General features: G+C 38.2%; 1 protein-coding gene across 16 annotated transcripts in view; it reads right to left on the reverse strand.

The window, feature by feature from the left end:
• The window catches only part of ERC2 (ELKS/RAB6-interacting/CAST family member 2), a 937,892-nt gene that overhangs the window by 532,543 nt on the left and 379,286 nt on the right, over window positions 1-26,063 (reverse strand). For all 16 annotated transcript variants that reach the window (XR_006715875.1, XR_006715877.1, XR_006715878.1 and 13 more), the window contains one exon: window positions 9,763-9,930. Coding sequence is in view for 12 of the 16 variants with exons in the window: in XM_045493241.1 (XP_045349197.1) it covers window positions 9,763-9,930 (168 nt within the window). In the remaining 4 variants the exon portion in view is untranslated. The remainder of the gene's footprint in view (window positions 1-9,762; window positions 9,931-26,063) is intronic.

Below are 26,063 nucleotides of genomic sequence, written 5' to 3' on the forward strand. Positions count from 1 at the left end.
CTGTGAAAATAGTCTTTTTAAAGCAGTTACTTCTTTTAGTTTGCAAAAGGTGTAGTATAACCAGGTAAGGATAAAGGAACAACATGGCAATGAGACTATAGTATCAGAAAAGTATTAAGGTGCCCATTACCCGCAATGACTGTGGCATTATATGCCCCAAGAACACATCATCCCTAATTTGCAGTTATTCTTATGGGAAACTTAGATACATACTACAAAAGTTGTGAATTATGAACTTCTCTGCACAATACACCACGATAAATGCTAATACAGATATGTGCAAACTCTTCATAACAAAGCAGAATTCATTGCCAAACACAGGATAAGTAAAAAAGACAGACAGAAGACTTTCCTTCCCACATAAATAAGGTTGATTTAAATCAAATGGCCTGGGGAGTATGTGGGAAGAAGGACGGAATCATCTCCAGACTGAAATATGTAAAAGCTCAACCACCTCTAATCCCATATCACAAAACAACAACAGCTGGCAGCTGAGATTGACAGATGTGTCAAGATGCCTGTATCCATTAGGGTAGCAGCCACTGTCAGGATACTCTAAGCATTTTTATCTTAAATCTTCAAGGGATTTTACAGGTAATTATAAACAAACCTTTAAAAATCCATCATGCTGAAATTGAGTACAGAAAATAAGATCTTAACCCAGAAGCAAATATTTATTTAAAAGAGAATTTGCCTCCTCTGGCTCAGGCTCAGCTTTCTTGTTGAATAAGAATCAGTTCTCAGCGTGATCTGGCCCTGAACTGCATTTTGAAATAACACAGATAATCACTCCTGCCACTTGCAAGTCACAAGGGATTGGAAGAGAACATTTATAATATAGAAGTCAAAATGACTCTCAAACCTTAATTATAAAATATATTTAATTGCTAGAAGACACAGAGAATAGAAAAACTTCTAACTGTGAAATCTGTTTCCTAATGGGGCAGGGGAGTGTGGTCCATCTATATTAAATTACTTTTACTTCTTATTCCACCAAATGCACTGTGCTGCCTCTTCCAGCCAAATCTTTGCAAATGGTATTCTCACTGCTTTGACTGGACAATACCTCCTAATACCTCAGCTCTTGATTTAGTCATCAACTTTTCCAGTGGCCATCTCTACTCTCAATAGGTGAGGAGCCCCTTCTCTGTGCACCATGCACCTGGCTGGCATTGCACACAGCACTTACTGCCCTGTAATTGAATCTTTAGTGTTGTTTTATTTTTTCTATGAGTGTGAGCTCATAGAAGGCAGAAATTTTCTTCAATAGCCTATGTATCCCCCAGTGCCTGCAGAGCATCCAGATCACTACAATGCTGAACATGTTTTGTTGGATGACTGGATGGTACAACGAAAAGGAAGGCAAACTGGGCAGAAGAGAGTTGGCGCCCAAGGCCTCAGATGTCACAGGGGAATGGAAAGAAGAAAAAGGAAACGTGTCACCAGAGCGTAGGCCCTGTCACTAATTAGCTCTGTGACTCTAAACAAGTCACTTTTTCTCTCAGGACTTCTCAGTCCTGAGTGGAAAGAATGAAAAGACCTGACCAGAAGGGCCCATCAAGTATCTTCCAGGTTTTCTGTTCTCTCATATCTGTCTTTAGGATTGTCTACGCTTCATCAGCATACCTACTTTTACATATCTTTTAAAGTCCGATCACATAGGGTTGTGTCCGATAGAGCCAGGGAGTAGAAAGATGCAGCTAATTGAAGACCGTAACTATAGCTCCTGAATGCATGCATAAATGAATGAGCAGGCTTCTTGAAATCTCTTTAGAAGGTGAACTTTTTAGTTCTTTTGACAACAAAATATCATTTTATGAATATCATCTCTAAGAGAATGGCAACTTCAAATTTCTTTTTTATTTTTTTTTATTTATTTATTTATTTTAATTTTTTTTTTAACGTTTACTTATTTTTGAGACAGAGAGAGAGACAGAGCATGAGCAGGGGAGGGTCAGAGAGAGAGGGAGACACAGAATCTGAAACGGGCTCCAGGCTCTGAGCTGTCAGCACAGAGCCCGATGCGGGGTCGAACTCACGGACCGGACCGTGAGATCATGACCTGAGCTGAAGTCGGCCGCTTAACTGACTGAGCCACCCAGGCGCCCCAACTTCAAATTTCTTAATAATACACATGAAAATGGAGGCTGGTGAATTTACTGCTTCATAAAGAAGCTTAGGTTTACCAAAGAAGCCACATCTCTACTCAAGGGATGCAAAGTGACCTTCAAAATATCACTTCATTCTTGCAATGGGATCAGTTGGTTAAAATCACCAAGATGATTTTTGCCTAGGTCATCACTAACATTGGGCAAATAATTCCAGCCAAGAATAGGAGCTACACATGCTTGGTGATTATTTGTCCTGTATGATTTCATTAGTACCAGAAACTTTGGCATCAATTTCAAGCCACGATAAAGATACAAAATATTAACTGATGCCAGAACAAAGATGTTCTGCTTAGGCCGAACAACGTGCAAACACCAATAACCATACAAACAGAATACACAGAGAGAATTTGCTATATGATGTAGTGGGTTGGGATTTTCTTATATTTTTTAGACTGAAGAAGGCACTCTTTGAAAAAAACCTGGCAAGTCACAAACACTACTCTAGACAGTACATTTTAGTTACAAATATTTAAGCAACATATTATTTAAAACTATATTCAGTCCACAATCAATATTTTCACGTCCCAAATAACTAGATAAAATACATGAAAAATATATTAAATGTGAATACAGAAATTAGATTTTCAGCCCCAAAGGGTACTAAAATCAAGTGCATTTTTTTTTCAAAAAAAAAAAAAAAGCCTTAAAGGTCACTTTTCTAAATGACTAGAATGCTGGCATTTAGCCAAAGAAATTTAAACTGGGTGATACCTGCTGGAATATCCATCCCTGTTGGTGTGAATGGTGGATTTGGATGATCCATTCATCAGTCTAACTAAGATGCTTTATTTCTATTATATATTCCCTATATTACAGCTAACTAGCGCCTGCCTCTAAATTAGTTGATATGATCAGTGTAGTCAAAAGTTTCAATAATTCTAAATAATTTTAATATTTCAAGAGTGATATATATATATACACACACACACATATATATATACACTCCTTAAAAAAAGTTTTTTAATGTTTACTTATTATTGAGAGACAGAGAGACACAGAGCATGAGCAGGGGAGGGGTAGAGAGAGGGGGAGACACAGAATCCGAAGCAGGCTCCAGGCTCTGAGTTGTCAGCACAGAGAGCAACACGGGGCTTGAACTCACAAACTGCAAGATCATGACCTGAGCTGAAGTGGGTGGCCCAACCAACTGAGCCACCCAGGCGCCCCAAGAGTGATGTGTATGTGTGTGTGTGTGTGTGTGTGTGTGTGTGTGTGTAGACACACACACACACACACACACACTCTTTATAAAGTATGGATTCTTACACATCAAAAATATAAAAGAGAAAATAATAGTAACAGTTCAAACATCATATGCACATACACAAGATGTTCATCTCTGTAAACTTCTTATAATGATGCTAGAGAAAAAGTGTAGCTAAAAATGTTAATCACATCAGCTGAGACAATATTCAGAGATAATGGAGAGAACAACGTTATACAAGGTAAAAATCATTTTAAGGAATACTATCTCAAGAGAAAGCCAAGACAAGTCAGAAAATGTTCCTGGGGTGGGAGGGTTGTAAAGTGTCTCCTGGTCGAGAACCCTGCCTCAGATTCACAGCCACCCTGGTTGCCGCTCCAATCCTTGGACGCCAGCCCAGTTCCTGGCTTCAGATGCAGAGTGAGCCTGCCTACACCGAGGTCAGACCTTAAAGTGAGCATCTCACAGCAAGGTGGAGCAGCTTCCCAGACCATGTCCTCTCGGACCAGGTGAGAAGTCTCCCAAATCACAAATACATTGGAACTCATCCAGGCAAGTTGCTTAGATGCCTCAGATCTTATTTTGAGATCTTGGTTCTGTAAGCCAACTACCAAAACAAAGTGAAATTCTATGATAGCAAGCGTGGCGCAATCCTTTGAAAATGAAGCAGCAAAACAATCCAGTGGCTTAGAATGGTACATGAAGAATCTCATGGGGGAAAAGTAAAACAAAAGTAAACTGAATATTATCACAATCTTTTTTCTAAATATAGCTTAACATACATATTAACATACATTTTTAACCAGAACTGATGTTGTATTTTATTAACTTAATTGGTTTCCTATTTTTTATCACATTAGTTACCTCATCTCTGTTGGTTGATAATGTATAAATACAGGCATCCTTTTGTGTCAACCTCAGATAATTTGCTCATAGTAGAGTTTAGCTCTTAAAGTTAATGATCCCACTTGCCCCATGAGTGAGGCAGGATCACAAAACAGAAAAATATAAGAATAGTGGGGTGTTTAAGAATAGCTCCATCAGTTTCCTACTGGGTAGAGTCTGGACAAGTTACTCAAGTCACACAAGTTTAAACCAGTCTCCTCTTTTAAAAATAGGGATTGTGGTAGCACATATCTGCCATTAGGTTTGTCATAAGGACCCATAACCTAAGGATGCAAAGCCCTTAGCACAATGTCTGGTGTATAGTAAGGGCTCAATGAATAGTAAATAATCCTTTTGTTATAAAAAATTATCATTTGCATGGTCATAATTAAAAATAACCATGAATGATCAATAATTCCATCTTATCACTCTATAGAATACCATGCCTCTAACAATCCAGTAAGTTAGAACTGAGAACTACAGGAGGAAGCATTAGTCTCTTTGCAGAGCAAGACAGTATACTTGATAAATGTCACATATTCTTTTTATTAAAAAGGAAAATGAAGCAAGAGTAGTTAAGTGCCCTTACTCAAGCCTTAATCCATTTTTACCTTGTCAGGGTAATGGAACCAAGGCTTGAGGTGTTAGATGTGGGTAGAGCAGAAGTAATTTCCTCATCCGTTTTATTATCCATGGGGTGGTTCCATCTTGCAGCCTACAGAGAACATTCTGTCCTGGGAACAATAAGTGAGTCTAACATTTCACTGGGGCAAAAGACTCCTAATAGTTAACAATATTCTTGGGCCAGGAGTGGATCTCAAAATGATTTCTCTTCTCCCAAGTTCTCATTCATTCAGAATTTGCTGATATAATTTATTCACCCAATGCATATTGATTGAGGACCATCACCTGCCAAGAATTCTGCAAAAAGCTGGAAGTATCTTGATGATTACGGTTGGGGCACTCAAGGAGATTAGCCATGGGAGGGAAGCCAACACTCACTAAAGGGATGCAGAATTTCAAACTGAGCCAAGAAATGGTTCTTTAAAAGTATAAAACCTCTCCCAGCCTGCAATGTCAGCAAAGACTTCCCCGTGTAAGTGACACAAGAACTGAGTGGAAATCTCAGGTGTAAAGCTTGGAACCACATTTCCCAGATTCCTTTTAGGGCAGGTTTGGTTAGATCCTACCAATGAGAGGCACCTGTGTGAAATTTGGAGCTCTGCCCCAGGACTTTAAACCTCAACCAACAGTGTGATGTAAGGGAAGAGGGAGGAAGGTGAGAGGGCAGCCATCAGCAGAGAAGACACCTGAACAGACACTCCTGGTTATGAGATCATGGCACTCGCTCTTTTCTCTTGGTCTTCTACAGCTGTCCTGACTCGATCATTTCTAATCTTGTTCTACCAGCCAGACATTGGGGCTCTGGATATCCTTGCCATAAACTAACTCCCTTTTGCTCAAGGTAGCAGAATTAGCTTCTGCTGTTTGCATTCATCAAGCAGTTTGTTTCTGGTAATATGCCATGTTGCTCTCCACTGTACTTACATTTAGGATTATGCATGTCTATCTCCCCAACCAGACTATCAGCTTCCTGAGGACTAGAGAATATGTTATATCCCTTTGAGCCTCCAGGACCTAGAGTAGTGACTTACTGACACATAGGGAACACTCAGTAAATGCAAAAATAATATGATTTTGCACGTGTTCAAAAAACAGGAGGCTTGCCAATAATAATATAAAAGTGCAACTGGATGTTTAAACACCAGGAAAAAGATCAATTGAGTCAAAAAGTGCTCCATACTTTACATCAACTTTACACCAACATGGAAATCTCCATGTTCTATAATCATCTTCTCAGGTAATTGTTTTTTATTTTTTATTTTTAATAAACTTCATGAAGAAACCCAGTATGCTAATAACCATAGTCCTGTAGGGTCTTTACCTCTGAACTTATCATCATTCAGAATTTTCACCACCACACTTCCAAATTGGTAGAATAAAGCTGCTGAAGTGGGCAGGTCCATAGATGCCACCCCTAGAAGCCAATTCCACTCACACCTCCCTGCCCTTTCCAACCCACAGGGCAATCCATGAAGCCCAGTAGGTAGCTAGTGAACCTGGCTTCCAGAGAAATCACCATCTGTTTTTCTACCCCTAATAAATAAAGTGCCTCTGCTCTATAAAGTGGGACTGAGCCCTAGAATTAAAATGGAGATAGAACTTTTGTCCAATTTAATGACTTTTTAAAAATTTCTTGGGTAGTAGGTTTATGTTGCGTGAGCTACATAACAGTCTGAATTTGATCTGGGTCAAATAATGCTACCATGTCCTAAAATCCTGGACATTATACACTTTCCAAATGTACAATGTCATCAAGGTTTTATGACATTTCCTACAAAAACTCAATAGTCAGGTAGCACTTCATCAGTTGAAGTCTGAATTCAGGTATGAGAACAGAATGTTAAGTCTGCAGCTTGAAAACTATACTGCTCCTCTGACTTCAGCATCACAGCCATAAGGGGATGCTCCACTGAACAATTTTCATACATGCACATTTTTGTCCCCCTACTAAAAGAACTCCGTATCTGGGAATTATGGAGTGGAGGCAAATTGCAGTAGAACCAAAATCTATACTTGATGACTGCTGTGTTCCTACAAAAGCTTGCTCAGAGATATTCTGTCACCTGGGGTTCTCTGTTTCGTCAACTTCACTTCCTTCCTCAAGTAACAAAATGATTAGGGCATCGTGTCCATGCCTGCTGTCCAGACATGTGACCTGTTCACATGGCTTATGGAGGACACGAGATTTCTGAGACTCAGACCTCTGAAGGCAAGGCTGACAGATACGAGGTGCAAGCCTAGCTTCGCCAGGTTAAACATGGCTATGAAAGGAGCATACCCATTTCTATTGGCATCAAAACACAGTGCTGGTTGCCAAAGAGTCTATAAGAAAGAAATATTAAGTAATACTACGTGTCTGACATTGACATAAGTTTATTATTTCTTCCATGCCAACACACCCTAATCCAAAGCTTACGCTGTTCCAATCCAGACCTGCCCTAAAACAGCCAATTAGGCTGAATGTGGTAAAAACTCTGAGTTTTCAGTCCCAAAGACAATGTTTCATTGGCCCATTAGCTTCTGTATTATTTCCACATTTTGACTAGATTTCTGAATTGTGTGTATTACTTCTTTGGGAATTATCTGTCCTTTACATTGTGGGTATATAGAATTCCTGCCCCTTCACTATGTTGCCAGTGGTGTTATTTCCTCCCCAAATGTGTTGGTAAACACTCAGTGAAAAAAAATGTAAAACTGAAGAACCTCTCCCAATACACATGAAATACTTCCCAATCCATTATCTACATGGTTTAAATAAGTGGGATTATGATCACGTTGCCCAAAGAAGTCATAATATACAATTGGCTTTGCTCAAGAACTTCCAAACCAGTTCCAAACCTTTGAGTCTGGCTTATGGAGCAAAGTATAAAATTTCACAAACTGTGCCCATCAGCACATGTCTTTTGTCACTTATGCATTGAAAGTACCTTCCCAAAATCTTCATTCATAACATTAGTGCCATTTATTCCTCAAGAATAAGAGCACTTAGTCTCAACTCCTGGTAAAACAAGGAATTGTGATGCTCTTCCTTGATTGACAGCTGGTGTCACCATCATAAAACTTGAGGTCCATATGCTAATTCTTTTAATTTGCACTAACCATTGTATTCTACTTTTCCAAAAACAAAAAAAACAAAAAACAAAACAAACAAACAAACAAAAACAACCTTGCACCTATCTGGGTTGCCTACCTACCATAAGCTTCAGTGTCCTTCAGTTTCCTGGGTTAATAACTATACCTGCCTCAAAGGATTATGATCAAGAGTAAGTAAAGAGTGCACATAACAAGCATAGCAAAATATCCAGCATACAGTGTTCAAAATAAGTTCTATAAATGTTAGCTTTCATCATCATTCACTCCTGGGAATTTTAAGTGAAAAGTTTTCTTTTGAATCCTTAGTACCTACTCTAAGAACTGCCACTCTGTCTCTCTGTTAGTCTCATCTGCCCTCAACGGCCTCATTGATTCAAGGCTCCTTGGTCATGTCTTCCAAGATCTCTTCTAAACATCTGTGTCAATTAGTTGGCACTGCAAAGAGGAGATCAAAACACCTGGGCCTTGTCTGTAAAGATTCTGACAGAAATGAATTAATAATATAATCCATCAGATCACCAATACCTTGAGAGTGAGGATGGAAGCCACAGGGGATAGGGGTGGCTTCGTGGGCATGTGACTTGTGTGACTGCACAGGTCCCCACACTCTGAAGGGCCCCAGACTTGGTTTTATGCTCATTCAGAAATTCTTTTTGAACAATTTTCATTCTGCACAAATTATGTAGGTGGCTGCAACTGGAGATTTTTTATCAGAATGGTATAAATTGTTTTATGTTTTAAAAGAACTACTCCAGCTTTTGTGTTAAGAAGAGCCTATAGAAAGGTAAGGGTGAAAGCAGGAAAAACAGCTAGGATGCTGTTGATATAAACAAGGTGAGAGATGATAGTGGCAAATGACACCAGGAGGAGGGGCCAGTTAGAGTCCATTTGTCTGCAGCTGCAGCTGCAGTAGGGGTGTCCGGCAATATGCCTGTCTGCAGCAGTGTCCCAGCCAGTTGGCTTGTGCTGCCCACTGTCAGTTCCTGCCCAGTTTCCACGCTGGCTGCCTATTAATCTGACAGCCCTATGCCTTTCCAATATATTTTATTTTCTTAAAAGATCAGGTAGTCGTTTTCTCTTCTTGCCTGTTCTTTTCCAGGGGACGGTAGGGGACCCTATGTTCCCCAAACTGTACATAGTAGCAAATGGGAATTTTTTTTTTAAATCAGGGTACATTCCCCAAATCTGGATCCCTACATGGAGAAAATGAGCTGCTGACGGTAAAACAGGAAAGAAGGGCCCTAGCTAGATCAAGCATCTTCTGTGTTAGCCCACTGTAGTCAGAACTTATTATATGTTCTCTGACAGAGTGCAATTAAGTAATAGGTGTAAACATTACTCCCCCCACCAAATCCGTATGGGTTCAGTACGGTAAGAGCTACTAAAATTTACATAAATAAAAAATGCATCTAAAATACCTTCAAGACCCACAGAATACATTGTTCAACTCTTGGTAAGGAAAAAGAAAAACTTAACTTTTCAGACATTTTATTATTTTAGACATATATCTAAATTTGTACAATTATCCATATTTAAGCTGGAAACTATAAAAAGAAGCATCTCTATTTTTCAGGCAGTCAAACAGAAAATTCATCAGTCCATGCTAAGAATGGCATGACACAACCACCAGTAAGTTAAGTACCAGCATGTTAAAAGTTTATACTTCCTAACCTAAAACTCTAAAAAAAATAATTTCTTCTTTTCCATGTACTCAAAAATTTCTCTGAATGACAAAACATGGATGATACCAATTCCCAGCCTGAATGGCTTATGTCAACTACTTACCTTCTTCTGAAGAACATTGATTTTTCTTTCCTTCACTTCTAACATATCTTTCATGTCTCGAATCTCTCCAGCCAGTGTCCCTTTCTCTTCTGTGAGGTCCTGCAGCTGTTTTGTTTTTTTATTGAGAAAAGACTCTTTCTCTTCCAGGCGTAATCTCAGTGCATCTACCTGAAGTCAGGAAAAAGAAAGAAGATTGTGGTTTTACACAGTGGTCATCAGTAACCATTAGGCCCGGGGAGGGAACAAGGCAGCAGTGCATCTTCTCAGCACAGCATGGTCAAACCATTGCTCATGGGCACCTCAATGCCATGCATTTTAACAGCCTGTATCCACCTCAAAGTCCTGTCATATGTGTATCTGAACTGTGACACTTTTTTTAATATAAGGTTTATATAAAATAAGGCATTATGAAATAGTAGTATGTCTCCCTGCTGTGAAACCATTAGCTAGAAAACAAAGCACATCACTATTCCATTGCACAGGGAAGGCACAACACTGCTTGTGCTCTGCAACATCCTCCAGGAATATGGAGAACATGATGAGCCATGCCACAGACGTCTGGAAGAAGACAAACATGTAGAGAAACACTCCTGAAGGAGAAAAATACAAGCTGCCAAGAGGAAGGAAATGCTACTGGAGGAAGGAAATGCTGTGGAGATGACCACTCTCCAGTGTTATGAAAGACTACTTTCCAAATATGTAAGAAAAAAAAGGCATACAAAAAATACCTATTTCTACCTTAGCTCAAAAATTAGATTATTACAATTCCTGCTTTTCAAATGTCAGTAATAGACATAAGGAAACATAAACATTATTTTTAAACTTAACATTCCAATGACCATATGCAAAAAAGGTTCACATGGATAATGTGAGGTTTTGGGGTGATGGAAAAATTTAATCCTCACCCTCCATACCAGGCATTTGATAGACAGTAGTTACATCAAAAATCAAGTAGTGATGCAAGCACGTTATTTAGAGATATCAAAATAACCAGGCAAAAGGAGTTGAAAACAGGTTGTCTTGGGGAAGGAAAAATGGGGTAGGGGTCTGCTGTATCTGTTCACAAATCTTGTTGAGTAGTTTTTTATACTACACTACCAGCAAGTAAAATTTGGATGAAAAAAACACAAAAATTAAGGTAAAATGAGGTGAGAATACCATAATAAGCCAAAATAAATAGTTTTGTAAATACTGTCAAGACAGAGAATCAAAAGGCAACTTGGAACACTGGAAAGAGGACACTTTGGTTTTAGGTTGGATTCTGCTTCTATCTAGCTATGAGAATCAGGACAAATAACTCTCACTCCCCCCTCCCCACCCAGCCCTCCAGCCTCAGTTTCCCCATCCATAAAACAAAGAGGTTGGAACCCCCTAAGTATCTGACATTTTATGATTTTAAAGGCAAGAATCAGTCTTAGGTAGATCAGGGAAGAAATGATGATATTAGAGATTTTAAAAAGTTATCAGAGTAGAATCTCCTTTTCTTACCCCTTTCCAAAAAAGAAGCACCAAAGCTGTGTTTCTAAAGGTCAAAGGTGATGAGAGGTTGGTGAGTAGAGAGTTTCTCCAGTTTCTATCCCAGGGAGGTGGATGAAGCAGGGAGGTCTCCACAAGGGAAGGGGTGAAACAGTGCTTATAAAGCCCTGTTGGCAGAATGACCCTGACCACATTATGAGACAGGATGGACATTCTGTGACTGCACAGGGCAAAAACAGCAGATTCCTTAAATATTTGATAGTTGTGCTTCTTCGTACCTAGGGGTCATGGAAATCTAGCAGCTGGGATGTGAGAGGGATACTCATGTCCTAGGGATCTTCCTTTGACTAAAAGAAAATTCATGCCAGTTGCACTAAAGCTTCAGCACCCCAGATTCTCAAGATTGTTTAAACATCCCAGATTGTTTAAAGTCATCTCTTAATTCCCTTGCCTTTGGAGATGTGTCAAGTAAGAAATTGCTGAGGCTGAGGTCAGAGAGGTTTTTTCCCGCTTTCTCGTCTAGGGTTTTGATGGTTTCCTTCACATTCCGGTCCTTTATCCATTTTGAGTTTATTTTTGTGTATGGTGTAAGAAAGGGGAGGGTTGGTGATGGGTACTTAGGAGGGCACCTGTTGGGATGAGCACTGGGTGTTGTATGGAAACCAATTTGATAATACATTTCAAATGAAGAAAATAAAATATAAAGTCATCTCCATCTACCAACCCAAAATAACATCAATAGTTCTCTTTGGGTTTTCATCCTATCTGGAAAAAAAATGTGATTTTTACTTTATACATAAAGGATGGCATTTGGTAGGTTCTTTGGAAATTGGCAGGACATGTTGAGCACTCCAGATTATAGTAGTGGCTATAAGGGGTTACATTCCATTGAAAAGATTTCCCACAGGCTGACTAGGATTCAGTGTGAATTTGAGAAGAAACTGTGGTCCTATGAGCCCTACATTCTAGCTATCAAACATGGATGGTCTGTATCTGGACTAGAGGAAATGTCTAACATTCAAAACTTTGACATAAATAAATTACAATTTGGGAGGTAGTAACGGATGCTGGAAAGAGTTTAGAAAAAGAGACTCTGCACTGATGAATAATATGCTTAAAATTTACTATGCCTTCTCACATGTGTGATCTATCAGTGCCCTGCCTCATCTTCCTGAACCTAGAAGAGACAAAACTCTGGCTGTAAGAATATCTCTCCTCCAAGAATAAAATAGAGAGCAAGGATGGCCATGGTCAGCACACTGCTCGCAAACATCCAAATTCTACATGGCAGGAGGGAGCCTGTGCCAGCTAAGGTCTTCTGTTGGGAAGTTTATTTTCCATACACCCAAATGCATTTATTTAGCTTCAAAGGAATTTGAATCACGACCTTCAATCACTCCAGTCTATCCTCATAGTTTTGCAGTCTCCTGGAATCAAGAAACAAGGTTTAAGAGTCTTTTTTTAAAACAAAACTTTGACCTGAACTGTATCCAATTCTCAACCAACATTAGCCCAGTTTGCAGTAAGCAAGTATGACATCATTTCTAAAATCAAATTTTAACTTCCAGATGGTACAAAACCACAAGCAGGCACAAAGGCCTCCTGATGCACAGAAGTTTAAATACAGGGACGATCAGGCAAGAAAGAATACAGTCTATCAAAAATTAGACTATGTACTTCCAAACTGGGTCCCCCTCACAAATATTCTGATTTCACTCAGCAGTGTACATCATTTATAAAGGAATCAGAAAAGCCTTGAAGGTTAGGTTATATTCCAACATCAGGTAGAGACATAAAAGTTAAAATGTTTGGGAATATGAAATACCTTTCTCTGCCTCTTCACTCAACACCAAATAATTTTCAGGGCCTTAACTCTCTCTCTTAAACTTTGGCAGTTGACTCAATAATAAAACTTGGCAAAGCAAAGAGCACCATCATTTCCCAGAAAAACAAAAGAAAATTAGAACTGTATGATATAGTCAATGCACAAAGACCCATAGGTTGAATTTCCAATTTTTACATATGACTTAACCGCATGGGAACTAGTCACCTAATGTTAAAACTAGGACAATCTTTTCATTTTAGGAGAATTACTCATTTCCTTCTGATCCAGTTGTATGGATATTTGTCTGTGTGTGTGTGTGTGTGTGTGTGTGTGTGTGTGTGTGTGTGTTAAGAGCATGTAACATATGAAAATTTAACCTTTTATCTGGCAATATAAAGCATGAAACATTTGTTATCACTTCAGTTCCAGTTAATAACTTGAAAGAAAAGGACCATGGCAATAAAATTGGCAAAAATTGCCAAAATCAGAGTTAAATATTATTAATCTTGATGTCAGCACCCAGGAATTATAACCAGTTCCAATGGTGAGGTATGTTTCTATACATAAGCCTCCCGACCTTTCTGCTGTATTTTACATAGGTTTCAGAAACAGTTTCAATGTTGTGACAAAACACTAAGTGCTACTTGATGTGCCATAAATAATTTTTTAAAATCAAACGGTTCATTTCAATCTTAAAATGACTACAGCAACACTTGAGAAAATAAAAAAAAAAAAAGAAAGAAAACCCTTGAGAGAGAAAAAGGGTCCACTTGAAAATTTTCACAGATTAAATACTACTTACTTGACAACACTTCAGGAATTGAATAAACATGCTATCACAAAGAAAAACTTTAAAAGAAAATGAAACTGGAACACTCACAAAACTCCCAATACGGTTTTATTTCACATTCAAAACTTCGTTTGTTTGTTTTTCCTGATAGTAGACTTGGATTAAGGGTATATTTGAATTTGATTCAACTTGCAATCATTCAAATGGGGGACAGTTTCAAAGTTGCAAGTATGCATAATGTACACAGCCTCCGAAGACACAAACACTAAAAATAACCTAAAGCTTGCTGTGGTAGTAAGTACTAGTTCTCACTCACAATCCAATTCTCCTGTCCTTCCTGAATACAGGGAAGGTCTCCCTTCCCAGCCCCTTGCAGGAATATGGGTCTGTGTGTTTTATTCATGAAATGTAAACAGGAGTGACATATGTCAGTTCCCATCCATGCCACCCCCACACTCTTTCCCTTCCTCAGAGATCTTGAAGGCTACATTTTCCAGATAGTGGAGTTACAAGATGGCAACCCCCCCATAAATCAGTATTCTCAGTTGACCACGAGAAGCAGGGTCACTCCCCATGTTCTGCTGCTCCAATTCTCAACCTTCAACATGGGTTGGACTTACAATATGATGTGTCGAACCACTCTGAAATTATTATAACTTCAACTGGTTTTGCTAGGGAATGGGCACCTTAAAACTAGAAAGGTTTGCTGGTCTTAGAGATTGCTATAAACCTAAAAGAAAAAGGACCAAAATTCTTCCCTCTACTCCTTCTATGTGTTGGACCTCAAAATCTACTTTCCCCTATTCTTTCACCCCAAATCCAGAGAAGGGGAAAAAATGATGGAGAGCCAAGGACAGAGCTAAATGGAGCAAGTAGCAGAACCCTGGGGAGTGGACACTGGGGTCAAAGGTCAAGATCTTGGGAGCAGAAAGAAAGATTGAAGAGGAAGAGCCCCCTTAAGCCCAGTGGCTTGAACTTCCATCTGTACAGACAAGTGGCCCAAGTGGACAACTGTTTTGCAAAAGTCTCTGCACTACAAATATATATGTTCAAGTAACTTACGGTAATGGCCATGGACTTACCCACAGGCCTTCCAAATGTCAGGAATACAACAAAGGTGTTAGAGGCAAAATGAGGATAATAACAATACCTCCTTCATCAAATTATTTGAGTATTAAATTAAATAACATGTAATGCACTTAGCACAATGCCTGGCACCTAGAAATACTCAATAAATCTTTGCTATTGTTATTATATTTTACTATTCTGCTTTCTACAATTTCTAACTCAGTGATTTATATACTGTAGGAATGCAATAAAGGTTGCTAATCAGCAGCCCTAGGAAAAGTAGAGACTCAGCAAATAAGATTCTGTGCTCCAGCATGTGCCAGGGTGTTACATTGTCTGTCATTTACTTTAAAATATTCCAGCATACACTGTACGGTATGTGTATGTGTGGAGGGGTCTATGGCTGGGTGGGTGGAGGGGTGTATTTCCCAACTGGGAATGAATTCTCCAGGGGTAGTTAATTAGCCTATGAAAGACTTTAATTAAAAGCTGACATGCCAGAGTCAGCTACCAAAAGTGCCGAGATATTCTTTATATTTGATGAACACCTGAAGTTTGGTCAATTAACATAATTGACGTGAGGAGTGATTTTCCCTTGGAGATGTGAGTGGTGTTTGAGATGTGTGGATTGGTTAGAAATGCTGCCCAAGTACTCCTACTCTTCCAGGAACAAAATTTAAGATGGTGTGTCCAATGGAGAAATGATGTAAGTCACATCTGTAACTTTAAACTTTCTAGTAGCCATGTAAAAACAAGGAAAAATAAACAGATAAAATTACTTTTAACAATATGTTTAATTTGACCCACTACATCCAAAACATTATTTAAACTGTAATCAATACGAAAGACATTAATGAGGTATTATACATTCTTTTTTTTTCTTTAAAATCCAACATCTATTTTACCCTTTCAGCATATCTCAATTAGGACTAGCCACATTTCAGGTGCCCAATAGCCACATACAGTTCATAGCCACTATATTGGACAGTGCAGGACTATGAATCTAGTAAGCCCAAAAGTTTCAACCCTTAGATTTCAATCTCTGTTGCATATAAATGCTTCAGGGAGGATTCTGGCCCAACAGCAAGCAAGGCTGGCTGAGCTCTGCCCAGAAAATATCATCACATTGACCTAGCTAGTATAAACCCCTTTTGGCCTCAAAAGGACAGAGAGCTAGAACTTGAAGGAGCACTCTGAGAAGCTGTGATGTACTACCAGAAGGCAAAGTCATGGGGTAGGAATCCTATAGCCTTCCTTTCTCTAACCATCAGAGGTTATTGATCTTTACCAAAGAGAACCACATAATGGTCAATGACCTAACTGGCTTGGTGATTCTATTGGCATAGTTTTTTGCAGTTTTGTTAAAAAGAATTCAGAATAATCATTTCTTTTTAAAAAATCTTTCACACTAATCCCTACTTATAGCAAAAGCCGCCTTTAAGAAAAAAAAAATGTCCTTCAGCAGCCGCACTATCAAACACCAGCAATATAGATGAGGGTGTGTCCATCTCTTCTCCTATGCTTGGTCAGGTTATGCCCTTCTACTCTTGGATTTCCACAGCTATTTTTATTTCAGATTTCTTCTTTCTATAGGAGCTTTTTAAAAATCTACACTAACTAGAATTACTTATTCATTCATTTCACAAATATAGAGAAGTGATTTTGTGTCAGGCACTGTTCTATGTTAGAGATACAACCTTTTAACAAGACCATCAGGTCTGTGGCTTATTGAACCACATATTTGTGAAGTTGGGGGTAAGGTAGAGCAAACAAGTTATTACATCAATATAATTAGTAAACACAATTTTTAGGGTAAGTGGAAAGTAGTACAAATATAAAATCTAAAAGCTTATGTAAAATCTTTATAAAAAACTGGAATAACAAAAGGCTATTTTGTGGGTATTTGTGTTTATTGGTGAAAATGTTTATGTGTGTATTTGTATGTGTACAAAATAATAAAATTAATGATTTAATAAATATCAGCTATTGTAAATCAAACCTGGACAGGCAGTTTGGTATTCAGTAAAATGGTTTATTTAACCAATAGCTATGCTTTACTGTGCAATCTTGGAACACCAAATGGTCTTCACTGATCTTTAAATAAGTTGTGCTTTATACCTGTTCCACTACTTTCAAGATAATTTTGGATTTCAATAAATCTGGGTCTTTAAAAAAAGCCTTGTGATACTAATAAGTTATGAACAGATGAGGTATTTTCTCTTTTAAAAACTTATTTTCCAGCTTTGTCCATTAAAAAGGCTTAGAAAAAGTGACTGCCTCCATAGCAATAAGCACTCACCCAAAATGCCTACACTGTGGTCTCTAAAAACTATATCTCACTAAAAGAAATCAGTTTCGGGGCGCCTGGGTGGCGCAGTCAGTTAGGCGTCCGACTTCAGCCAGGTCACGATCTCGCGGTCCGTGAGTTCGAGCCCCGCGTCAGGCTCTGGGCTGATGGCTCGGAGCCTGGAGCCTGTTTCCGATTCTGTGTCTCCCTCTCTCTCTGCCCCTCCCCCGTTCATGCTCTGTCTCTCTCTGTCCCAAAAATAAATAAACGTTGAAAAAAAAAATTAAAAAAAAAAAAAAAGAAATCAGTTTCATTGTAGAAATGATTAATTTTATATCTGTGGCAAGGAACATACAAAGTGAATATAGAATAGTTTATTGAATCAGAAAGCAAGGAAATTACTACAGATTAAATAGTCTTTTTTTTGGCCAAGGATGGGACAATTGGATGATTGGTCGTATAAACAAACATCAGGGGGCAGGAGCAGAGTCTGGGGCTAGGTAGGGAGCTACACTAGTCAACCAATCAACCAGAGAGATAATAGCTGCCACAACAAGGATGGAGATGTGATGGAGAGGAAGACTGTGGCTGTGCTTGAGACATATTTTGAGATACAATCAAGAGGCAGCTGGTAGAACTGAGGGTTTGCATGTAGAGGGATGAAAGGAAGGAAAGAATCCAAAATAACTCCTGGGCTACTGGCTGGAGCAACTCTTTAAATAATGCAATTACTGCATCTGCAGGGAAAGACTGGGAAGTCTCAGATTTGGGGGGCAGGAAATCAAGAGGCTGGGATTAGGTTCTACATAGTTTGAGATGCAAGGAAACATCTAAAGGTAAATGACTATATAACTTGGAAGACCCTGAGACAATAGAACATGACTTGTAGTCTAACGTACATGGTTATGAGCAGTCCTGTACTTATGTCAACATTCCTCCAGAAAACATGTACTGTACATTTACAGATTAACTCCTACTTAGATTCAGCTGAGACCAAGTTAATAAACACTTACAAAGAGATGATATCTATATAGTTGAAAACCAAGAGAAACCCCTTTCCTAAAAAGATCTCTGGGTGGCTTTTTTTTCTGAGTTTTATTTATAAGGTCTCTCTTCTCCACACAGTCATGAGTATCAAGAGACTTGATCATTTCTATTATGCCCTTAAGTTCTTCAAGGCGACTAGCTAATGTCAATGATGTATTATTCTCCTATTGATCACTGCAGTCAGTAGATTAATACTCTCTGGGGGGAAAAAAGGGGGTGGGGGGAGGCCTATATGAGCCACTTCTGTGGGCTGGCTTTCCTTTAGCAACCAAAAGCTTATACATTTGACCAAGGAAAAAACCTAGATTGTATTTTAAGATATTTAGATAGCACAAAATGAAACAATAATGGTTGTATTATAAAGTGCTTCATATTTTAAACTATACCTTTCTCTTAAATTATAAGTATGTTCCCTTATACAATTTCAACTCAAAAAATAAAATTCAGGGATATTTAGTATTGCATAACCACATGCTGTGCTTATAAAAGTTAAGTTACAATCACCAGCTTGTTAATAACACAGTTGAGATTTTCAGGTTGTAAAGATGCATTTTGTCTTACCTACCTGTCAAAAAATTATACCCAAGACCTACATGCCACCTACTTGAAGAAAACAATGCTCAGTTAAGAGTGCTTCATATCACCTACATGGAAGAATTCATATCATATGTGGGTTAATAATCCAGCCAGCTTTATAAAGCCTGTTTTCATACTTAAGTTTTTGGCTACTTCTTACACTAAAATTAGGTGGTTTTAAGTGACTAGTCCAAAGTTCAAAATTTAATGTTCAGTTCAGTTCCAGCAAATTTCTGAAAACACATGGGAATTGTAACTCATGTGTTAATACTTAAAGTTTTTGTTAATAAAACTTCCAACACTAACCTTACCTCATTGAACTTACCTCACTGGTTTTTATGCTCACTATAAAACTATAGCTGTCATAATATTTTTGAATTACTACAAAAGGAAGTAAGCCATTCCAAAGTCAATGTTATTTTGCAACATGATGATAGTTATAAATTCAAAATACTTAAAACCAATTTGCAAACCTATCAATCTTAGTAACTCCTAACATTTAAAAACCCCATCTTCAAAACATTTATTATTATCAAAAAAACAAGTTTAAGAAAATACCATGTATCATTCATATTGCATTTTCCCTTCAAGTGAGCACATTATATTTAAACATGAAGATGCATTTTAACATAAAATTTTAAAATATTAGTTCTATTTAGATATGCCATGAACTTTCTAAACTATCACTGAAGCCCAAAGAACTTAAATCACTAATAATTTAGTACCAAGATTTAAACAATAATTTTGTGATCTCAATTCAGTGTTTTTCAGTAAATCCAACTAAGTAATTTCCATCTGGATATGCTTAACATGTTTGTCAATAACTGACAAATGAAGAACTGTAGTCATTTTATTTAAAAGAGAATTAAATCCACATTTTAAAGTTTAAAGACTCAGGCTCCAGGAGGATGGGCACTTGTGTTCAAGGATCCATGAATTTGCTACAAGAATTGTTTTATGTTGTCTTTTCTTTTCAATGATTATCTCAAAAGCTAAAATGAACTTATTCTGAATCATGTAAATAACTCCTTATACCCAAGAATTGTTAAGAGATTTCACTATCTGCCTTTGTGTTTACATTTAAGATTCCTCTGGGGTGAAGTGGAGAAAGCACAGAAGGGCTTCTTACTGCTCTTATATATTCCCTTCAAATCTTCACCATCAGACATCAAAGTGACCATGCAAACAAGAAGTTCATCAGAATTACAGAAACAACAATTGGCGAGGAAAGCAGGATATCACACAGTACACCACTATGCAGACCTCCTGAACTAGCATCTGAGTTATAGCAGTTGGCACCATATCTATATCAAGTATCAATTAATGTCCAGCAAACAACCCTTCTCTAGATAAAGTTAATAAATATCATTAGTTTAAATTTTATAGGCTTTGGCATCATATTTCCATTTAGTGTGTAATTTTGATTTGGCATCATAGTTCTGTAAGAGTTATAAGCATGCCTAGTCTTACCTTTGTGCCTAATTAAGTAGCATAAGTAACAATTATTACATTAAGAAATACTGAAAGTCTACAACATTCTTTTCATTTTTTTCTTTTAAAAGGAATTTCTTCCCAAATGTGAGACACACTGCTCTAAGTAAACAGTACTTGTTCTTTGAGATCCTCCTGGGTGTTGTGAAAATATTAAATGGAGGGAGTAGTGGAAGTGTGTTCCAAGATCAAGCCAAATGGGGAAATGAAGCTAGTTCTCCTGATTTTAGGCAGACATTAGCATACTAAAGTTCTGACATCCCATAACAAAGATCTTATACCTAACTCACCTTTTCCTACATCAATTTAGCCACAGAACCCATGTTTTTCTAAAACACATAATAATATCCTTCAGAAATGTTTTGGAAAAGGCACCTGGATTACTCAGTTGGTTGATTGTCTGACTTCAGCTCAGGTCATGATCTCATGGTTTGTGGGTTTGAGCCCCACATCCAGCTCTGTGCTGACAGCTTGGAGCCTGGAGCCTGCTTTGAATTCTGTGTCTCCCTCTCTCTCTCTGCCCTGCCCCCCTCACACACACACACACACACACTCTCTCTCTCTCTCTCTCTCTCTCTCTCTCTCTCTCTCTCTCAAAAATAATAAACAAGCGGGGCGCCTGGGTGGCGCAGTCGGTTGGGCATCCGACTTCAGCCAGGTCACGATCTCACGGTCCGTGAGTTCGAGCCCCGCGTCAGGCTCTGGGCTGATGGCTCGGAGCCTGGAGCCTGTTTCCGATTCTGTGTCTCCCTCTCTCTCTGCCCCTCCCCCGTTCATGCTCTGTCTCTCTCTGTCCCAAAAATAAATAAAACGTTGAAAAAAAATAATAATAATAAACAAGCATTAAAAAAAAACAAATGTTTGTTCTTGAGTATGTTTCAGGCATCAAATTTTAAGGCATGGCATGGATATGAGGTGAAATGCAGACACACCACTGGATTAGATTCGGAAGGCACTGGTTCAGGGTCAACTAAATATTTTCAAGATGTGCTCTGTGACTCATACTGTTAGATGATGCACCATAGTGTCTTATGCACTCCTCAGGGCTACCTGTGAGAGAGGTATTGTTTATAAGTAAAAACACTGAAGCTTTGAGGGCTTATAAGGCTAACTCAGTAGACTGCATTAAAGTCCCATCTTCTGGTTCAAGATCCACTCCACTAGTCTGCCTCCAGGTTCATTTGTGGCTCTGCAGGCACCTGGAGATGGGGCCTCTGGGGAGGTCACTTGCTTCTCAGGGACTCAGCTACCTCCTCTAGTACAATTTTGCTCGATGGCCTCTAAGGTCATCACCTACCTCAACTTTCATGATGTCTGAAAGTGAGTGATCCAGATATTAAAACATATTTATTAAAAAAATTTTTTTAATGTTTATTAATTTTTGATAGAAGGAGAGCACAAATGGGGGAGGGAAGACAGAGAGGGAGACATAGAATCCAACGTAGGCTCCAGGCTCTGAGCTGTCTGCACAGAGCCCAACGCAGGGCTTGAACTCATAAACCATGAGGATCATGACCTAAGCTGAAGTCAGATGCTTAACCAACTGAGCCACCCAGGCGCCCCTAAAACATATTTTAAAACTTTGGTAACTAAAAGAGTTTGGTATTGATGCAGAAAGAAAAGGAGGAAGTCACGTACTTATGGACTTACAAAATAGAGTCACATACTTATGGAAATTTAGTATATGATAAATTCAAGATTTAGATTCAATAGAGAAAATATGGATTATTTAATTAATGACTGAAAACTAATTATCCATTTACAAAAATAATAAAGGTAAAGCCTTACCTATCTCCTTATGACAAAAATAAATTCCTAATAAAGAATTAGATGTAAAAAAAATTAAACCATGAAAATTCTACCAAAAAATATGGGGCTCTTCTTATTTCTGAAATACAGTAGTCCCCTCTGATCTGCAGGGATATGTTCCAAGAAACCCAATGGATGCCTGAAACTATGGATAGTACCAAATTTTATATATACTATGTTTTTTTCCCATCTCTCTCTCTCTCTCTCTCTCTCTATATATATATATATATGGGAAAAAACATAGTATATATAAATATATATATATGGGAAAAGCATAGTATATATAAATATATGGGTATATATACATACATCATACCTACATACACATACATACCTATGATAAAGTTTAATTTATAAATTAGGCACAGTAAGAGATCAACAACAACTAATATTAAAATATAACAATTATAATATATAATAACACTTATGTCAATGTGGTCTTTCTCCTTCTCTCTCAAAATACCTTTTTCTATTATAATCACCCCCTCAGCTTATGATGACATGAGTTGATAAAATGCCTACATGGTAAGATGAAGTGAGGTGAATGGTGCAGGCATTGTGACACAGCAGTAAGCTACTATAGACTTTCTGATGTTATGTCAGAGGAGGATCATCTGCTTCCAAACAGCAGTTGACCCTAAGTAACTGAAACCATGAAAGCAAAACTGCAAATAAGCAGAGGGGTGGAGATGAGTATCTATAGAAGTACTTTCTAAGCTAGAGAAAAAGTTTGAATACCATAAAAGATAGACAAATAAGATTAAATACAAATTAAAATGTCTTCATGAAAAAAGGCAAAAGGCAAACTGTAGAAGATATCTGCAAAAGCCAAATATAAAATGCAACATGGGTTCCAGTAGGTGTAATACGTTTCCTTGGGAATAACAGAAGCAATATGTGCTTGTGTGTGCACAGAATATTTCTGGAAGAACACATGAGCAAATAAGTAAGAGTTTATTAAATGCCTACTACATGCTAAATTACAGAAGTGATAAAAACAAGGATTAAATTAAGATTAGTCAATTCTACTTGTAAGCTAACTATAGCATCCCACTGACTGCTATGGGGACCTCAGAATAAGGTGAATCCAATCAGGTCCAGAGCTCCCAAAAAATCAACTGATCATTTGCCTTTCAAACTGACCTCTTACCATGGCAGAAATGCTGCAGTTAGAGGAACAGGCAAGGACAGTCTTTCCTGGAAGAATTATATATGGTGGTACATATTATAATTGCTATGACTGTGTGTGCGTGTGTATACATATATATATATGTATACACATGTATATATGTATATGTGTGTGTATATATGTATATATGTGTGTGTGTGTATATGTATATATATATATGTACACACACACACATATATACATATATACACACATACACATATATATATATATATATATATATATATATATATATACACATTGTGGGAAGGCAAGTTAAATAGTTACACACTGAGGCTCTTAAACTAGACTCCTCAAATTCAAATCTTAACCTTCCACTTATTCACCATAACTTAGAGAAAGACACAATCCCCCAAAACTTAAGTTTCCCAGTCCATAAAGTGAGGATAATAATAGTACTGTTCTTTTTAAATTTTTTCTTAATGTTGATTTATTTTTGAGAGAGAGAGTGCAAGGGGAGAAGGGCAGAGAGAATGGAGACACAGAATCTGAAGCAGGATCCAGGCTCCGAGCTGTTGGCACAGAGCCTGATGCAGGGCTCGAACCCATCAGCTATGAGATCATGACCTGAGCCAATGTCACATGCTTAACTGACTGAGCCCCCCAGATGCCTGGATAATAGTGCTGTTCTATAAGGTTTCACTGAATCATGACCTACAGGGTCATGCACTAAGAAATAAATGGAAACAATCAATGAAGAGTAGCTGCTGTTTAACAGTGAATGGTATTAATTTATGATTACTAATCATCCATATATGATTAATAAATGTAGTCACTGGAGTGCTGTATGCTAATATTCTAGCAGCTATCATTAAAAGTTAATCATACTGACAAGAATTATGGGAACGTTAGTTAATACCCCTATGTAGTTTCATGTGACCATCTAGCACTTTGGGACAGGTAGAGATGCTACCCTCCATTTTATAAGGCTTAAAGCCACACAGCTTGCAATGGCAAACCTGAGACTTGAGCCCACCCATGTCTATCAGACTCCAAAGGGCCTGCTCTGAAACTCATGCTCAGAATGAGGAAAGCTGTAAATATGTGAACAGTATGAATGACAACCACAGGAATGAAGAGGAATATAGCATGAAGCCAAAAAAAAAAAAAAACCAAAAGAAAAAAAGGTCATTGGTAAATTTATAGTATGTATTTTATCCTTTCTGATATATTGGTATTGGTAGGTATTGTTTATAGGTGAAAACACTAAGGCCTGAGGGGTCTCCAGGCTAACATGGTAGAACTACAATTTATAGATATATTTATTATATACTTACATACTTTATATAATATATGCTTATATAAAGTATGTTTATGTATCATATATTATATTATGACCTGGGTTCAAATTTTGCCTCTGCTTCGTGCCAGCTGTGCACCTTAAATCTTGTTAGAAATGAATCTCTAGGGGCGCCTGGGTGGCGCAGTCGGTTAAGCGTCCGACTTCAGCCAGGTCAGGATCTCGCGGTCCGTGAGTTCGAGCCCCGCGTCGGGCTCTGGGCTGATGGCTCAGAGCCTGGAGCCTGTTTCCGATTCTGTGTCTCCCTCTCTCTCTGCCCCTCCCCCGTTCATGCTCTGTCTCTCTCTGTCCCAAAAATAAATAAACGTTGAAAAAAAAAATTAAAAAAAAAAATTAGTAAATAACTATTTAAAATAAAATAAAATAAAATAAAATATATTATTTGCTGCCATATATTATATGCCATATAGGATATAATATATGGCAGCAAATAATAGTTCTATTCTCCATCCAGGTCTAAAATGCCCTGATCATTGCAGCATGTCCCAGAGAGGTGGCATTCACTGACAGACAACTGTGGTAACAAAGGAACTGGCTGATGACATTTCCCCCCTATACCCCTCAGCATAAGCACAGGTCCATCTGCAGAAACCAGCGTAGTGTAGATGCACATCACCTAATTTGCTTACGCTAAGCCCCACATCCCATGCTCCAGTGGAACTGCACCTCCTAGTCATGCTTGCCTCAGTCCCAACACAGTAGGTTCCCTCCCCTAGAAGACCAGCCCAAATGCCTGCTCACACAGCACCTCCTTATAGGGGAGTTTTGTGGAGCCTCAGTTCTGGTGGTGTCAACAGGTCTCAACTCACAAGAAGACCAGAGTACACCTACTTAAAACATGCCATATCCAGGCCAGGGACCTAACTAACACTGCTCACAAAAAGCAAAAAGAGACTCTGCAGATGACTGACCTGAAGGATAAAGCGGCCAGGGTAAAACAGCAGAGCACATGCAGCACACACTGGAGACACTTCCAGAAGTGCCAGACCCTGGAGAACCACACAACAGGGCACTACAGGACCTCTTCATGAGGCCATTACCCTCAGGAACAGGAGATGTAGCTGACTTTCCTAACACATAGAAATAGACATAAAGACTTAAAGTGAGAAGACAGAGAAATTTATCCTGAATGAAAGAACAGGACAAGACCATGGCCAGAGATCTAAGCAAAACATATATAAATAACCTGATTATAGAAAATTTAAAGTAATGATCATAAGGATACTTACTGGACTTGAGAAAAGAATATGAGATATGAGAGACCCTTAACAAAGAGATAATGAATAACATAGCAGAGATAATGGGCTAAATAAAAGAAATGAGAAACATACCTAAAGGAATGAATAGCAAGAAAGAAGCAGCAGAGGAACGCATTAGTGACCTAGAATACAGAGTAATGTGAAGTACTCAAGCTGAACAAAAGAGAAAAATATAATGATGCAA

This window comes from Leopardus geoffroyi, chromosome A2 (assembly GCF_018350155.1).
Source record: "Leopardus geoffroyi isolate Oge1 chromosome A2, O.geoffroyi_Oge1_pat1.0, whole genome shotgun sequence".
In the NCBI taxonomy this organism is placed as follows: Eukaryota; Metazoa; Chordata; class Mammalia; order Carnivora; family Felidae; genus Leopardus; species Leopardus geoffroyi.